The following is an 18,678-nucleotide window of genomic DNA, read 5'->3' on the forward strand; positions in this document are numbered from 1 at the left end:
TGCTTTTTATTTTCAACAATAAGAATATTTCAGGACCCTTTGATGAATAAGAAATTCATACGACCTGCATTTACTTGAACTATAAATATTTTGTTTTATATATATGTTTGGAACCACCAGGACTCTTTCTAGAGCTGGCCAGTCATTTAAGCTGAATGATCAGGGGAAAAGGGCCTTAGTCAGGGAGGTGATCAATAACCTGATGGTCACTCTGTCTGAGCTACAGCATTCTTCCGTGGAGAGAGGAGAAACTTACAGAAGGACAACCATCTGTGAAACAAGCCATCAATCAGGCCTGTATGGTAGAGTGGCCAGACAGAAGCCATTCCCCACCTGGAAATTGCCAAAAGGCATCTGAAGGACTCTCAGACCATAAGAAACAAAATTCTCTGGTCTGATGAGACTACAATTGAACTCTCTACAGTGAATGCCAGGCATTACATTTGGAGAAAACTAGGCACAGCTCATCACCAGGCTAGGCTAATACCATCCCTACAGTGAAGCATGGTGGTGGCAGCATCATGCTGTGAGGATGTTTTTCAGCAGCAGGAACTGGAAGACTAGTCAGGATAGAGGGAAAGATGAATGCAGCAATGTACAGAGACATCCTAAATGAAAACCTGCTTCAGAGCGCTCTTGACCTCAGACTGGGGCGACGGCTCATCTATCATACCTCTGTAAGTATCTACGATTTACAGAAAATTATCAGAACAAAACAAAATCTGGTCTTGTTCATGCTGGAGGTCAGAAGAAAATGGCCAGACTGTTTCAGCTGATAAAAAGCTACATTTGCAATAGACTCATATAAAACACTCTAATCACTCCATATTACAAAAACAAAACACAAACAAAAAAACAAACTTTTCCCTCCTTACTCTAGCACAGTGGTCTCAAACTCAATTCCAGGAGGGCTGCAGCTTTGCATAGTTTAGCTCCAACAACCTGCTACTCACATCTGCTTAATAGTCCATATTAGTCTTGAACACCTTGATTAGTTTGATCAGTGATGTTTAATTAAATTTGGAACAAAACTGTGCAGAGCTGCGGCCCTCCAGGAATCAGGTTTGAGATCCATGTTTAGCACGTAATTCTCTGAGCAGTAACAGTTCCTTTGTATAGCTAGCACTTCTTGTGTATATTGCCTCCTCTTGTTGAACTGCTGAATGCCTCCTAAATTGTGGGTCTCTTTGGACAAAAGCATCTGCTAAATGACTAAATGTAATGTTTATGTAAATGTACAGCAGGCAGAGAACAGTAACTCAAATAACCCACTTATAACTCAATAACAATGACTCATTACAATCAGAGCATCTCTAAACACACAACCCATCAAACAGGATGATCATAAACACTCGTACCGCTCCACTGGTCCCTCATGCCGTCGATGTCGTGCAGCGAGGATGCCCGGCGCAGGCTGTGCATGCTCTCTCTGGAGTGGCTATGTTTGAGAAGGGGTCCACTTGGCTCCAGTCGATCTGAGGGCCGTGAGGGTGGCGGTGAGAGTTCGCAGGAGGATGGGGTCTGCTGAATCAAGGCCTGCGTCTCTGACTTTAAACAGCTGTCTGGAGACATCTGGAGATCTTTGAGGGCCACCTCCTCATGAGACGGCTGCGGAACACACAAATGGGAGCTGCAAATCATATGTCTGGCTGATTGAAAGAATTGACATATTGATAGGTGCCTCCACTTGAATGTAGACGGGCCAATGGAATATGAGCATCACTTAACAAGGACTGGAACTCATTAGGTTTCAGTATCATAGAGAAACAATGGTAAATTTTGATTTAGTGTGTTCCCGATACAAATAGTAAAATAAAGTCCCTTGAGTAGCCTTAAAGTTGATTCAAGGTAATCTGAGTGGATGGCTAAATGAATTTATTTATTCCCTTTTCTAAACCCAAACAAGACTTAAAGGGATAGTTCACCCAAAACTGAAAATCTTGTCATAAAATCACCCATCACTTGCTTGTTAAAGAAGATATTTTGAAGAAAGCTGGAAACCAGTAACCATTGCAGGGTTCAACGCTAAGGATTTTTTGTACTGGTCTAATCGGGCCAGTGGTTCAGATTTTTACTTGCCCTGCCATAATTTTCACTGGCCCCACCAAAAAACAAAGGGAAGTTGATAGCAATATTTTAGCCACATACTTTAAATAATGTGTCAAATATAAAGTCTGTGAATCTACAATTTTAATACTTAAAAAAATTATTAAAGTGTTATGCAAACAAAAAGAGTAGTATGGAAAATGTGGAGGTTTTTTATTAAAGTTCGAAATTATTTAACAAAAGGTGGGCTGACTTGTCAAACTGATGGCAAACTGCAAAACATCACTTCATTTTTTTGTCACGTTGTTCACATGTAAATGTCTGCTTCTAAGACATCAGAAACAGACATTTTCTTTTAGCCTTATATTTTGATGTTGCCGCCATGTTGCTGTTTCTTCTATGTACTGGCTGTTACCAGGTTATGGAAAAAAAATTGCATGCTCAAAACATCAAATCAGATAAGAGGAACCTTAAAGCAATATGGTGTTTACGACATCACAGACAAGGTAGTGTTTAAAGACTTAAAAGCACAAACTTAAAATGCACTCAAGTGACAAATAGTCGCAGACAAATTAAATGTTAGTGACAAGGCAGTACTGTCCCAATCGGGCCAGTAATGATCCTGTCTACTGTCCCAAGCGTCTCTCACGCTGGCCCTGGGCCACCGGGCAGTCCTTATTGTTGAGCCCTGCATTGACTTCCATAGTACTTGTTTTTCGATAGTAGTAAAAAAAAAAACTACTACTAAACTTTTTCAAAATAAATTATTTTGTGTTCAAGTGAAGAAAGAAACTAATAAGGATTTAGAATCACTTGAGAGAGAGTAAATATAGTGAGTAAATTTAGTTTTTTTGGGTGATCTCTTTAAACTTTTAGGGTAACACTTTATTTTGGATGGTCCACTTGAGTATTAGTAGACTGCTTAATATCTGTTGATATGCTGCTTCAACAGACATTTAACTGACTATAAGACACTTTGCAAGTACAATGTCAATTTACACTAACCTTAACCCCAACCTAACAGTCTACTTATAATTTAATGTTTGTTAAAGAAGATATTTGAGAGATAATGAGAATTAGTTAGCATGTAGATGCAATGTAACTCAAATTCAACAAGAACCTTTAAAATAAAGTGTGACCACTTTTAGTCCAGAAGATCGACACTACTGTTTAAAGGTAAGTTGATGAGACAATGTTTTTAATTCTCTAAATCACGCAAAGTTATTAAATCGCAATTGTTAAGTAACACTGCCTCTGTATTGGGTGGGTTGGATATGCAGTACTGATATTAGCTAGCTGACACTAACATTAGCTAAAAGTGAATTTGGATTTGCATCTTGTACAACATCATATTTACTTTAAAATCTTTTGAAAATCTCTTCGTGGCATTATTAAATTTCATTTAAATGTTCCTCGATAACAGGCACTCATACTATGGCCAAAATGTATCAAAAACATCTTGGACCAAAGCTTTCAAAGACAACTTGTTTTGAGTTAGCAATAGTAACTTAGAGGGACGGGGCTTACTAACAGGTCAGTTGGATTTGCTTAGCATAAGCATGCATGTACCTGTAGGTAATCCACCACTACTCCCTCAAAGTGGTCTTTAGGAAGAGACGGCTGCCTTTTGACACGGAGAGAAGGCATTCTCAGATGCATCCTGCGTCGCTGACCTGATACAGAAAGATTTTTGTTATTTTGCTGAGAAAATCAGTTCACGTTTGGCAAGTTTGAGCACAGTGTATGGTATTGATGAGATTCAGATGTTTCTTTTCTAAGGAGAATATTATATTCCCTTATATACAACATACTTTTGGAAAACTATAGAGCGGAACTGGATATCTAACTAAAGGTTTGCCAAACTATGGTCACTATAATAAATTTAATGGACAATTCACTTTGAATAATAGCCCGAAAATTGATAGACTTCAAATTTAATAATAAAAACAATAAATTATCATTTTTAAATTAATAATAAGTTAAAAAATATTAGTAACAAAATGTTAATAATTTAAAATGTACAAATCAAATATTTACTACATGTCTAATCCATAATATACATACATGTTATACTATAAAATAATATAACTTGCTTATGGTATTTTTTTAATTTAAAATATTTATGGTAAATATTTATTTAATAATAACAACAACAGTTCTGTGTTCTACAATATTTTGTATTGTATACGCATCTCAATTATTAATAATAAAAATACTCTCTCTCTCTCTCTCTCTCTAGACGTTTATTAAGTGTTAGAATTATATTATAATAATTAATTATATTATATTGTATTGTATTTTTAATTTACATTTTAATTATCCTATATATTATATTATATACAATAATACTAACAGACATCATCATCAATATAATAACCATCATTAAAAGTTGAAGCCCCCCTTTGAATTGATTTTTTCTTTTTTAAATATTTGCCAAATGATGTTTAACAGAGCAAGGAATTTTTACAGTATGTCTGATAATATTTTTTTCTTTTGGAGAAAGTCTTATTTGTTTTATTTCGGCTAAAATAAAAGGAGTTTTTTCATTTTTAAAAACCATTTTAGGGACAAAATTATTAGCCCCTTTAAGCAATTTTTTTTTGATAGTAACAAACCATCATTATACAATAACTTGTCTAATTACCTTAACCTGCCAAGTTAACCTAATTAAGTTTTTAAATGTCACTTTAAGCTGTATAGAAGTGTCTTGAAAAACATCTAGTCACATATTATTTACTGTTATGATGGCAAAGATAAAATAAATCAGTTATTAGAAACGAGTTATGAAAATTATATGTTTAGAAATGTGTTGAAAAAAATCTTTTCTCCATTTAACAGAAAATGGGGGAAAAATTGAAAGGGGGCTAATAATTCTGATCTCAACTGTATGTAAACTATTGTAAATGCACAATTGTTATTATTATCAATAATTGTGCATCTACAATAGTTTACATAAATTATGGTAATTCTTTTATTATTAATAATAATACACATTAATATGACAAATAAAATAAATACATAAATTTAACTAATTAATTAAATAATAATAATCCTTGTTTTTAGTGAGATAAATACACCAATGTGAACAGAGATGATGGGCCAGCTACACACGCACACACAAAAATATATAAACACTGACACGAAATCAAACACTACCTTTATCAAATGTTGCCTCTAGCAACACCTACACACCACCCATCACGCCAAACATAGCAGTCAATGTGTTTACCTTATACGGCAGTTAAAGAAAGAGCCAGCATCCCTCCCACACACACACAAACACAAACAGGGGACACACACCTGCCCGCAGCCAGCTGTTCGCCATGCGCTGTTTCAGACCACCTTTCTTCATGGACGGGTCTAAAAGTTCCTGGAAGTTTAGGATGAACATGATCACAACTCCTTCCTCATTCTTTACCGGAATGACATCAATCAAACACGGCCTACAAGTCCCTGAAAGAGCGAAAGAAAGACAGAGAATAAACATGAATACAAAACACAGCAGAACTTTGGTTTAGTTTTCGTGAAGAACTGTTATAAACAGTGTGAGGGCTGTGAGTTGTCCAAACACACTCACACTTACACAAACACACAATAACAGACACCCACACACAGGTGCTGCTGTTCAGGGGGTCCGAGGTCCCTGACTGTGAGGAAACACAAATCTCTTAAACAGTGGAGCACTTTCTTAATAATTCTTACAGTGTCATTTTGTGAAATTGTGTCTCAAAATGTATGTAACAACCTTGTATGTATTATATGTATTATGAATACTACATATTTATAGTTTAAAAGCTCATCCTTAAATTGTACAATTTTATTTCATTATTTCATTACATGACAATTGTCACTGTACTCAAATGGCCTTCACAGTCACCAGTCTCAATCCAATAGTGCACCTTTGGCATGTGGTAGGAGATTTGCATCATAGACGTGCCGACAGTCTGCAGCAACTACGTGATGCTGTCATGTCAATATGGACCAAAATCTCTGAGGAATTTCCAGTATCTTGCTGAATCTATGCCATGAATGATTAAGGCATCAGAAGGCAAAAGCGGTCCAACCCAGTACTAGTAAGGTGTACCTAATAAAGTGTCCGGTAAGTGTAAGGCAAAAGCAAAAACTAATACCCATGCCAATAAAGTCTTATATCAGGTCTTTGTTCTATGCAAGAAACTGAGCATTATTCACAACATTATTACTTTTAGCCTACAACATCAGCAAACTGTCCTGAGCGTGTTCGTGGCATCCATTACACATTGATTTGCTTCAGAAGGTCTCAATGCATCATTAGGAGCAACAGATTGAAAATTAGTTTCACCTGTATATGTTTTTTTTAACTCTCAAATTTTAATTTCAAACCTAAAATGTACTTTGTATGAAGAAACAACCTCATCATTCATCACAAACTCTGAGAATGCCTTCATTTTGTCTTGTCAGTGTGTAGTATTTAATCAGTATTATATATGTTTTTAACTAAAGTAAAGGATTTCTAATGCTAAACGTACCTGCATAGGTGTGTGTCTTTGTGTGTGTTTGTTTGTTGGGGTGTGTGCCTGGTGTTGTTTTGTAAAAAAAAAAAAAAAATTATAGCTGGCAGGTGAAAATTGACCCCTAAGACAATCATTACACCTTATATGTGTATATATTTGTTCAAGAAAATCTGAAATTAAAAAAATGGTTCATTTCTAATGGTGGATTTTAAAAAAGTCATCTGTTACCATTGACCGGGTGGATGGAGGCAAAAAGTGTCACAGAAGCCGCTGGTGAAAGTGAAGAGTGATTTATTTGACACAGTGAAGAAAAAATCCAGCAAAAAGATGAAAGTGACAAAATAACAATAAAGAAAAATAAACTATACAATATTTACAAAGTATTTTACAGGATTGTTCAGCTAAATCAAAGCTATGACCTGAACAAAATCTGTTAACCAATCTCTCACACAATACAACCTTCTCCTACAACTACCCACCCAGAGTGAAGGTTTGGGGCCATTTTACATTATTGGCTCCGCCCGTGGGTTAAACCGCTTTACAGGTTGTAGGTTAACATGTAGACAAAAAAAAAAAAAAACAATAAACAAAAGTTGAATTAATGTAAGTAAATAAATATGCATACAAAACTCAATATACAACACAACAAATAACCAATACAAATATAAACAACAAAACTGATTTTTATTTACTGACCAGCCATTTTGAATGATGTCATCCAAAATGGCTGCTCTGTAGTGAAGGCGGGAAAAGACTAGGGCTGTTTCTCAATTCCAAGAATGCAGAGAACAGACTTGTGTTCTTGTGGAGACCGGTCTTGCCAGGTGTCCTCGGAAGAACGAATTCAGGAGACCGCGAGGTCAGAGAACGCATCCTTTGAGAATTAAGATGCTGCGTTCTTCCTGATGGTCATGTGACCTTCACGTGTTTTAAATGGTAAATTATTTAAACATTACAGCCTTCATACAAGGATTTATTGTTTTTCCCTTTTCATAATATATACTTTACATAAAAACATTATAAATATATGTTGCACAATATGAATAAAACAGATTTTAATACGAATTTCAGCAAACAAACACCCTTAATGTGTTTATTCCTTTATTAAGATGTTCATGGTAATGTTTACTTTCACCGTTTCATTTAAATAAGTCATATCTCTGAACTTTAATAATAAATCTAGATAAAATGCTGCGCTTCCCACCTCCTGTCGCAATGACTTCTGGGACTTCCAGAGCGAGTTCGGTGCTCAAGTCTGCATCGTTGCGTCCTCGATATCAAGAACACATCCGGGAAGATTCACGCGTCCTCCGTACTTGCGGTCTTGAGTATTGGAACTGAACTTGGGCAGCTGATGAAGACGTTGCACGAGAACACGAGGACGCAAGACCGCTGAAGAACGCATATTGAGAAACAGCCTATATAAATGTCTTCGTTTGAAATGTAAACAGGTTTGGTGCTGAGGAAATGGAAACTGGTAAGTGTATGTAATCTTTCTTTCTATGTCTGGTTAATAAATGATGTTTAAAAGGAAATGTGTCTGTGGTTATTTCAGTGTGAATGGGAAGATGATATGGGCTATTGTTTGACATGAAATGGAGATATTTTGCAAAAACACAATGCTAACTTTGACAATAAAATAACCTAAACACATTACACAAACACACACATGCACAATACAGATAACACAACAAAGATCCATGTTTATAAGTATGCATTTTATGTATGAGTGCAATGTGATGGGTGTTTGTCAGTCACAGTGTCTTTGGTTGTACACTGTGACACATCAAATGTTAAAATGGTCACACGTCATCATTTTACCCTTAAAACAACAGAAGGGTTAAATGTTCTACTGTAGGGGAAAATACACTTCACAAATGGACGACCTCCGGGTGAATAAACAACAAGCAGATGTTTAGAAAACTACCCCTTTAACATCCACATCCGTTATAAGTGCATATAAGTGCATTGACCCCTGAGGATCACTTCCAATTGGTTAAACTCCTTTCTCTCCAAACCTCATAGCCAAACACGCGTGCACCGGGAACATTTAGAGGTCACTCATATTTTGACTATGAGCTTTTAAAGATAAACTATCTTCACGACACGCCGTCTAAAAGAAATCAAAGCTTCCTGTGCTGGTCGTTTAACCCAGACACGACAATGAACAGAAAGACAATTAACGAGATAAATGAGAAATCGTAAAACCGCTTGATGTAAACCAAGCGGAGTGGTGAGGGAGAGTCGCAGGAATGAGAAGGGAGTGATGGGAAGGAGGACAGAAAAACTAGAGAGAGAACAGCATGATTAAAATCAGCCAGACCCCCCTCAGCTCTTGACTAAAGCAGGCCATCAACCACTCTAAATATAGACCCTGCCCTCTCACACACACACACACATGCACGCGCACACACATACAAAGGTGCTGTTCAGTCTCCAGCTCAACTGTGACACACATCGAGATGCTGTATCCACTGAAATATGTGATGGATAAAGAGAACAGAGGGACGGCGGCACGTGTGAGTGAGTGTGTGCATCTGAGCTCTGTGCATTAGTTTAGTGATAGGGGTGTGAGTCTCCTGAGTTCTGTTGTCTTGGTAATGTTATCAGTGCACTGATTTCAGGCCGAAAGAACACCTGTCTACTTTCTAGCTGAGCTATGAGAGTGCACACGCACACACCTACATCCATATACACACAAGCAAGCACACAGGCGAGCAGTAAGCCAGTGGCTCTATTCACCTGTTCCTGTCGGAGGAGACTAAAGACATGACGAGAGAGCCGGAGGGACAGGCGGACAGACAGGCCTTCAGCTTGTCTCTGTATTACAGCTTTTTCAAAAGGCTAATGCTATGCTGGCTGAAACTATGGCTCCATTTCTTAAAACTCTACACACAAAACCACATAATAAAGAAAACAACAGGCATGACGTGATGGTAACACTTTGCTTAAAAGAGGTGTTCATAAGTCTTTCATAACAACTTCCTTATCATGACACGACACATCATGAATAAGAAAGAGCTTTTATGCATGCTTATGACAATTGTCATTTGGCTATATGCACAGCTTGTGTTTTTCAGCCAATGATGAAGTTCTGGTGAAAGCTTAATGTGACTATTTAAAATTGTATAAGGTTCCTTTTACAGCATCAATGTTCTTAAGAATTTATTTGGTTGTTAAAGCGTAAAAAGAGACACAGATGCCGTCATTAGCAGCAGGCTAGCGCAAAAATTCCATTAAAAACAGTCATTTAAGGTCATTTAAAGAAGGATATATTCCTGGGAAATGGGCTGAATATACTTCAGTTAGAAGACCTGATTTTGTTGCTATAAACAAACACGTAGAAGATGCTCAACAATATATGCTAATGTTTATATACATATATGGTTATATGTATTCATACTGTATTGTGTGTTATCCCCTTGTGTATAATGAAGATGGTCCTTTGAGATTATTCTGTTCTCACCCTGAATGTCATTCATTCATTCATTTTCTTTTCAGCTTAGTCCCTTTATTAATCTGGGGTCGCCACAGCGGAGTGAACCACCAACTTATCCAGCATATGCTTTACGCAGCGGATGCCCATCCAACTGCAACCCATCACTGGAAAACATCCATACACACTCATTCACACACATTAACTACAGCCAATTTAGCTTACCCAATTCACCTATAGCACATTTCAGCTATAGCACACGGAGCACCCGGAGGAAACCAACACAAACATGGGGAGAACATGCAAACTCTACACAGAAATGCCAACTGACCCAGCCGATGCTCAAACCAGCGACCTTCTTGCTGAGAGGCAATAATGTATGTAAATTGTATATCACTTAAGGTCACATATTGAAATTCAAATGTACCTTCAAATATTGTATGATTGTACTCAATTGAGTGTCCATAATAAATAAAAATTTTTAAAAATAAATCAATAAAATTTTTTACAGACATGGCGTGGAAAAATCCTTTAATGCAGTGCATCTTGTTTGGTCTGATAATTGTGCTGATTTTGTATGGGATGACAATTCACTGGAAGCCTTGGGGCTGGCTGACTGAAATTAAAAGTCTGTGTGCATATAGCTAATTAAGTCATTCAATCAGTTATGTTATCTTAAAAGTAAAGGTGCCATTGGTTTTTATGTCTTTGTTAAGACAATTTGAAATTACCAACACAACATAACTTGTCAAAAAGCTGTCATAAGCATGATTGTCATGAGGCCATCAGAATTGGGTCATGAAAGTGCTTCCAATGTTTTTTCAATGGAACCAAATTTGTTTTAGTTTTTGTGTTTGGAGCTCCGTCAAAAAGATTCCTAATTAATTTTTTTGCATAAAATACTTTCCCATTCATTACTATCTTTTTTTCCCAAAAGGAAAATATACCCTTCATACTATTTTACACCAAAATCTACACACAACATTTACTACTAGTATCTAATTTCTCGGGCATCTGCTTCTAGCTTTAGCTTGCAAGCATCACTAGCTTACTAGGCTATCAGCATCTATACCATTATTGATCTGCGCTCTAACAATATCTATTTAACTCTCTATAAAGCCAGTTTTATTAAACTGTCAATAATATTCATTGACATTTTAATGACACATTCAACTTTTGCCACTCTAGTTGAAGTTTATTAAAATAAAAATGATGCTGTTACAATATTCATAACACAGTTATAATGGCCTCATGACGATCATGTTTATGACAGATTTATGACAAGATACACTATAAATATTTTAAATCTGTTTTAAGATTTGATAAACGTTGCATTTTAGGGCTCCCTGGACATCCTGTTTGTGTAAATGAATGGTCAAAAACATAATAAAGTTTTCAGGTAAGGCTCATGAACACTAATGAAGGCTAGTGAAAAATCATCGTTGTTTTAGGATTCAGTGTTAATGCATTTTCTATTGAAACACAAAAGTTCAGACTTCACTAACACAGTTTCAGAACCCAGGTTTAATCCTTGCTTTCTCTCTCTCTTTTCTGACAGCATTTTTACTTTCCTTTCTGACAAATTTCCATTGTGCGCTCTCTCTCCTCATTGTGGCTCCACACAGTTATTTGTATGGTTTTGTCTATCAGTACACTCACTCATTTACTCCCACTTACCTTTCATTTCTGTTGATTGCTGGTCCAACAGTATATCTGATGGTGCTTTGATTCTCTTTGAGTGCTGGGTTCCCTACACTGACTGCTGATCTCTTGCTGGTTTGTTGTGTTGTGTCCTGTCCTACTTCTGTGCTCTCTGTGCAGTTCTCTTGAGGTATCCGTACTGTTGGTCTGCCCTATGGGAATCTGACCCTCTTCCTCTCCTTTGACCCAAGCCTATAAATGTCAGCCCTGGACCAAAAGACTCTCTTTTGATGATACAAGCTCTTCATGTGGTTGCGTCCTTTTTGTTGGATTTTATCTCCTGGTCCTGACCCGTTGCCTGTGGGCCTCTATTCTGTTTATTGACTGTTTATCCTGACATGCACTGGGTCTCTGCAAGCTGCTTTCTTTCTTTCTTTCTTTCTTTCTTTCTTTCTTTCTTTCTTTCTTTCTTTCTTTCTTTCTTTCTTTCTTTCTTTCTTTCTTTCTTTCTTTCTTTCTTTCTTTCTTTCTTTCTTTCTTTCTTTCTTTCTTTCTTTCTTTTGAACTGAACTACTCTGCTTTTTGGTCCTTTATACAGACACCCGTTAGGTTTTCCTCTTATGTTTGGGATTTATAAAATCTAATACTTTTTTTAGTACATAACATCGAAAATTGCTGTATCTGCATTGATTGCTACAGTAATGACGTGAGCATCAGCACAATCCCAAAAGGTCTCAAAGTGTGTCAGTGAGAAAGAAGAGTTTTGTTCTAACACGAGGAGCACATCTCTTGCCATACTTTTGGTATATAAGAAAATATACGAGTGATATCTTAAAATGAGCATACCTTCTTTAGAGTAGTAGAGGATCTCCACTTTGCGCTCCTCTGACCCCAGCAGAGCCTGTGCCAGCTGTCCCAGGGCGCTCTTCATAGTGCCCGGCCCCACCAGAAACTGACACGTGCAGGACTGCTGCATGATCTCCGCCCGCGAGAAGCCAAACATCTGACAGAAGCCCTCATTGCAGTAAATGATTCCACAGTTCTTCATCTGGGCATTGGCAATCAAGAATTTACGATCTGCTCGAGTAAAAGAAAGAAGGGTCAAGAAGAAGTTTAAGCAGGCATGAATTAAGAAATGAAATCCATCTATTAACACATAAGAGGACACTATACAATGCAAACATCATGCAGATTTCCAGCACTGCATCTTTAGCCTCACCCACCAATTGGATAACAGAGAACTCTCAATCAGAAACAACTAAATGGAAATGTTTTTTTAACAAAATACAATGAATTTCTCTACGTGACCTTATTCTTATAAAATGAATCTTTTACCATTTTGAGTGAAAGACTATATACTGTGTTGATAATTAACTAAAATCTACTTAGCACTTATATTTAGTGGCTTAGTCTTCTGTGGAAATAGTAAGAGACGCTTGCTTTTTAAAAGCAAATGATGCTTGAAATCTAAAAGAATTGTAAAAATATTAAAAAAACAAAATTGCAATTATTGGATTAATTATTTTACAATTATGTCCAAGGTGTTGCAGGTAAATATAAACCCATCCCCTGATGTTGCCATTTTTGGGGTTCCAAAGATTTGGTCCAAATTTAATTATAAACAACTTGATGTTTTGGCCTTTACCTCACTAATAGCCAGGCGTCGTATACTACTTCACTGGAAATCAAATAAGCCTCCAACTACATCCCAATGGCTTGTGGATACCATGCATTTTCTTAAGTTGGAAAAGGTTAGATGCACTGGGAAAACTAATTTCTTTAGAAAGTGGCAATGTTTTATAACTTACTTTAACTCTCTTAAGGTATTGCCTTCCATTTAATAGATGCACTCTCCTAAGTTCCCTCCTTTTTTAATAAATTTCGTATTAATTAAACTTTTTTTGTTTTATCTAATACCATTTTATACCGTTTAATTGTAAATGTTTACTTTCAACATTGACAATGTATCTGAACATTTGATTGTAATTTTCAGTACACTTAATACTTATGTTTCTATTTTTCTTTTCCTCTTTTATTATTATCATTATTATTATTAATATTTCTCTTTTTTATTATATATATATATATATATATATATATATATATATATATATTGTTTTTTTTTTGTCTCTTTTGTAAAAAAAAAAAAGAAAAATAATGATATGTAACTATCTGTACTGATGTAATGTTTGTTTTTTCACAATAGACAATTTAAACATAAAAAAACAAAATTGCTAAAGTATTAGATAGTTTGCTTAAAAAAAATTACTCTATATTTACTCAAGAAGTTTCAAGCCTTTAAGAGTTTCTTTTATTTGTTAACCACTGAAAAAGATATTTTGAAGAAAGCTGTGAACCTGTAACCACTGACTTCCATAGTAGAAAATAAAAATACTATTGAAATCGATAGTTAAAGGTTTCCACCATTTTTATAAATATCTTCTTTTGTGTTTAACAGAAAAAAGAAATTCATAAATGTTTGAAATAAGGATGTACTCACACTAGACACAGTCGATGACAGAATAGGGTATATGCAGAGCTCCTGTTTCTTCCCATACTGATAAACTTCCGGTAAACACTTAATGTGACTATTTTCAATTTCATACGGTTCCTTTTACAGCATTGATGTTTTATTGTAATTAAAATATAATCAGTTAAATAGACTTCAGCATTCATTTAGTTGTTGAAGCGTAAACTGAGATGAAAAAAAAAACAATTATGCGCACGCACCTGTCAAGATCAGCAGATGAGTGCAGAAATGGCATTGGAAATACAGGAGTAAAATAAATGTAAAAACTTTAAAAACATGGCACGAAAAAATTTAATTTAATGCAGTCCTTCTTGTACATTCTGAGAACCACTTTAGAGGCTATATCATTTAAGCAGTGAAGATTGTTGTTTTTTTCAAAGAAAACAGACCTTAAACGCGCCAATTTTGTTTTTGTTTGACGCAGGTTAAAGACAAATTAAAAGTCCTTCTGCATGCTTCTGCATATATCCTATTTTCGTTCTTTTTTTTTTTTTTTGAGTGATCAATTAAAAATCAACATTATTAGATACTACAGCAGTAAAGTGATTACTCTGAAGTGGTCTTTTAGTTTAAAAAACATTGAGCTAATAACACAAATTGTTAAGTGTTTGTTACCCCTTAATACAACTAGACATTTTGCATTTACTTTAATTTCACAGTCTTGTCCCTATTACTGAAAACATATTATTAAAGGTAATCAAATAATTAATAAAATACATAAAAGATGACAAGTAAATATGAGGACTTTGCTTAATAATACAAATAAATTATTATCTTCATTATTTTCAAAAACACTGATTTCTTTAACATTTTTGGAAATCTTTTCTGCTAGAGATACTGTTGTCCTAAAAAAAACTTTTTTTTTTAATGTATATAAAAACTTTTACATATAGGAACGATATAGCAGAAAATTTTGGTGGTTTCAAAACCTTGACTTTCCAAACTGCAGTATACCTTGAAAACGGATATCTCCCATGCCCATTCACTAAAACTGACATAAAAAAATTCATGACTTTAACATTTTTCTGTTATTATGAAAAAAACACACCTGCTCTACTTCAAACTATTGCAAACTATGTACTTGACCTGTGTTCAAAACTGCTGGGGAAAAACAGAACTGCTTTTCTTAGGTTTTATGTAATAATACAAAAAACAAATAGAAATCAAACACATTCACACGCTGTTACTGTAGGCATGCTTCTTATATGATTGCTGTCTCGCCTGCTTTGTGTGTTTTTTTCTGTCTCCTTCCTGTGCTAGTACAGTACTACAGATCATTTTCTGTAGTTATGAGGACTACTTCGATATAAACAGGAAATCTGCTGACAGCTGTGCTATTTTTGCAGCGAGAGCTTCACGCATCAGCATCAGCAGGTAGAAAGAAAACACTCTAAAAATGGTTCAAATTGAAGGGAAGTGCAATATTCTTTGTTTTAGTTTTATTCAATATACTTCTGGGTATTTTTGACATTTGCCCCTTAAGAACTCAAACAACCAGCTTTAATCTCTGAATCTCAATGATGTTTCTCCATCTTTGAGTGGTAATTGTGTTTGGTGACAGGAACTTTACTGCCCCTCAGCATCAAACTCATTATCGCCTTTTTACTTCAGGAACAGAACACAACACACTGAGAAGGTTGCCTAGCAGCCGCAAAATGACACTTAGCCTTAACTGATAGGGAGCGAAGGGAGGAGTAGACGTTCACATATGCACAGGCACACATATATGCAAAAGAAGAAGACATAACAATAGCCATATACAAATCAAATGACTGATGCATGCAATTAAGGGAAAAGAAAGCATGGCATAGAATATTGACACTTGCCCAGAAATAAGAGACACAAAAGTTTACAAAACAATTTTTAACAAAGTCTGAGTTCTGAGTTCTGAACAGAGTTCAAAGGGATATACATCTGTGCAACTACAGTGAGGAGTCAATAGCGTATGGAACAAAGCAGGTGTTATTAAAAGGTAATAGTAACTACAGTTTATACTAGAATTTTTATCTAAATTCATTCATTTTCCTTCGGCTTAGTCCCTTTATTCATCAGGGGTCGCAACAGGGGAATAAACCGCCAACTTATTCAGCATGTCTTTTACACAGCAGATGACCTTCCAGCTGCATCCCAGTACTATTTTATTCAATTCACTTATAGTCTTTGGACTGTGGGGGAAACCGGAGCACCCGTAGTAAACCCATTCAAACACAGGGAGAACATACAAACTCCACACAGAAAGGCTAACTGACCCATCCGGGACTCAAACCAGTGACCTTCAGGCTGTGAGGCAACAGTGCTAACCACTGAGCCACCATATCGCATAACTATCAAATATAAAAGTATAAAAGTTTTAACAAAGCTGTTGTCAAAATATGAGACATGGCCAGGTATGATATGGCAGTAATGTGCAAGACTTTATTAATAAGACACTAAAGATTGACAGTTGAAGTCAGAATTATTTGTCTCCCTTTTATTTTTTGCCCCAATTTCTGTTTATGCAGATTTTTTCAACACATTTCTTCACATAATAGTTTTAATAACTTATTTCCAATAACTGATTTAGTTTATCTTTGCCGTGATGACAGTACATGATATTTGAATTAGATATTTTTCAAGACACTTCTACACAGATTAAAGTGAACTTAAAATGATTTTTTAAAAATTGAAAACAGCTTTTATTCAAGCCAAAATAAAACAAATAAGACTTTCTCCAGAAGAAAAAAATATCAGACATACTGTGAAAATGTCCTTGCTCTGTTTGACATTATTTTGAAATATTAAAAAAAAAAAAATCTAAGGGGGGCTAATAATTCTGACTTCAACCGTATATAATAAAGCAACACATGATGAAAATACACTAGATTTTTGGTGCGCTTTATGGATGGACAGCCCAATAACAATCACAATGGAAAACACTTGAGCAGCTTACTCTTGTTATGGTTACTGTCTCTCTGCAACCTGTTTGTTACATATGTTGATATTAAATAATTCAATATATCGTGATAATGATGATCATGGACGGTTTTGATATTGTGGGAACTTTAAAATTCTGTGAATAATTATTTATTACCTACATTTTTACAGTGCTTTTTAAAAATATTCAGATTGTATTAGCAGTTGTGTTTAGAAACAGCATCAAATGGAGACTTAATTGGTTAATTTTATAGTTAAGTTGTAAGTATAACAACTTTATTAATCACACCAGGAGCAATTAGATTAGGATAGTAGCATTTTATGATACAACAAACACATAAAGAGACAAATCACTTACAAACAGTAATAAAAACAAAATCCAGTATGCATTATAAAAACTTCATTAATAGTACTAAAACATAGTAAAGACTCATTCATAAAAGATTTAAAACTTGTTAAAAGTAAGGTTGTAAAGTCTTATTGCCTCAAGAACAAAGGTTAATTAATTTATATCTGTTAGAAGAGCATTTGATGCTTTTAAACCTTCTTCCAGAGGGCAACAACAAAAAAAAGGCTTTAGAGGATGGGGAGTCATCTCCTATCACACTTTCAGTTTTCCTTAGCATTTGCTGTTTGTGGAACTCTGCATAGGTAAAGCAATAATCTTGGAGCAAATCTTGACTAAGTTTGGAAGGTGATTTTTGTCTCTAATGGAAAGGGAGAAGAGCCAGCATAAAAAGAAAAAGCTTAATATACTCTCAATAAAGGTGGTATAAAAAGTTCTCAGTATATTTTTTTCTACACAGAAACAGTTTAGTTTTCTAAGAACATACATTAACTGATGCACTTTCTTAGCAACCGCTTCCTAGTTCTGCTGGAACTTTGATGTGGTATCAGATATTATGCCAAAATACTTATATTCCTGTACCCTTGTTTTCCATTAAAATACACTGGTTTCACCTCTGAGGCATTTTTTCTAAAATCAATTACCATCTCTTTCGTTTTTGTGATGTTCAGTCGTAGCTTCTTTGCACCAAAAACTCATTATGATTATCGCTGTCATTACAACCTGTTGTTAAGAAGGATAAAAAAAACTGTCATCAGCAAATTTGACTAAATGGCAATTGTCCTAAGTACTGTGACATTCATTTGTGTATAATATAAAAAGAACTGAGGACAGTATGCAACCCTGTGGAGATCCTATTGATGTAAAAAGCATGTCTGAAAGCACTCCATTCAACATGACTCTCTGCTGCCTACATGTCAAAAAGTCTAAAATCCATAAAACCAAACCATGACTCATATCAAATTCACCAACAAGTTTCTTTGCTAAAATAAAAATAAAACATTTTCATATGTTAATTTAGGCATACTACATGATGAAATATAGATTGAAAGTTATGTATATACCATAGGAATAAGACTCCAATAGTTTGTTAACTAAACTTATGATGAAAACTACAAAAGTTTTTATTAATATTAAGTGATGTCAAGATCATTAATAATGTGTTAAAATCATAGTCTGATAGTCATGACTGTTTTATTAAATATATTTAATAGTTAAAGTTAATACTTTTAGTTAAACATATAAATCTGTCTTTTTCTTACTGTTGATTTGA

The 18,678-nt window shown here is 35.1% G+C and overlaps 1 protein-coding gene across 4 annotated transcripts in view; it reads right to left on the bottom strand.

The window, feature by feature from the left end:
• Window positions 1-18,678, bottom strand: part of kcnh6a (potassium voltage-gated channel, subfamily H (eag-related), member 6a) — a 54,144-nt gene that overhangs the window by 33,498 nt on the left and 1,968 nt on the right. For all 4 annotated transcript variants that reach the window (XR_015479681.1, XR_015479680.1, XM_087242398.1 and 1 more), the window contains 4 exon segments: window positions 12,463-12,693; window positions 5,347-5,499; window positions 3,616-3,719; window positions 1,359-1,608 (listed from right to left, as the gene is read on the bottom strand). Coding sequence is in view for 2 of the 4 variants with exons in the window: in XM_087242398.1 (XP_087098524.1) it covers window positions 1,359-1,608; window positions 3,616-3,719; window positions 5,347-5,499; window positions 12,463-12,693 (738 nt within the window). In the remaining 2 variants the exon portion in view is untranslated.

The sequence above is a fragment of the Danio rerio genome, chromosome 3 (genome assembly GCF_052040795.2).
Source record: "Danio rerio strain M-AB ecotype USA chromosome 3, GRCz13ab, whole genome shotgun sequence".
NCBI lineage: Eukaryota > Metazoa > Chordata > Actinopteri > Cypriniformes > Danionidae > Danio > Danio rerio.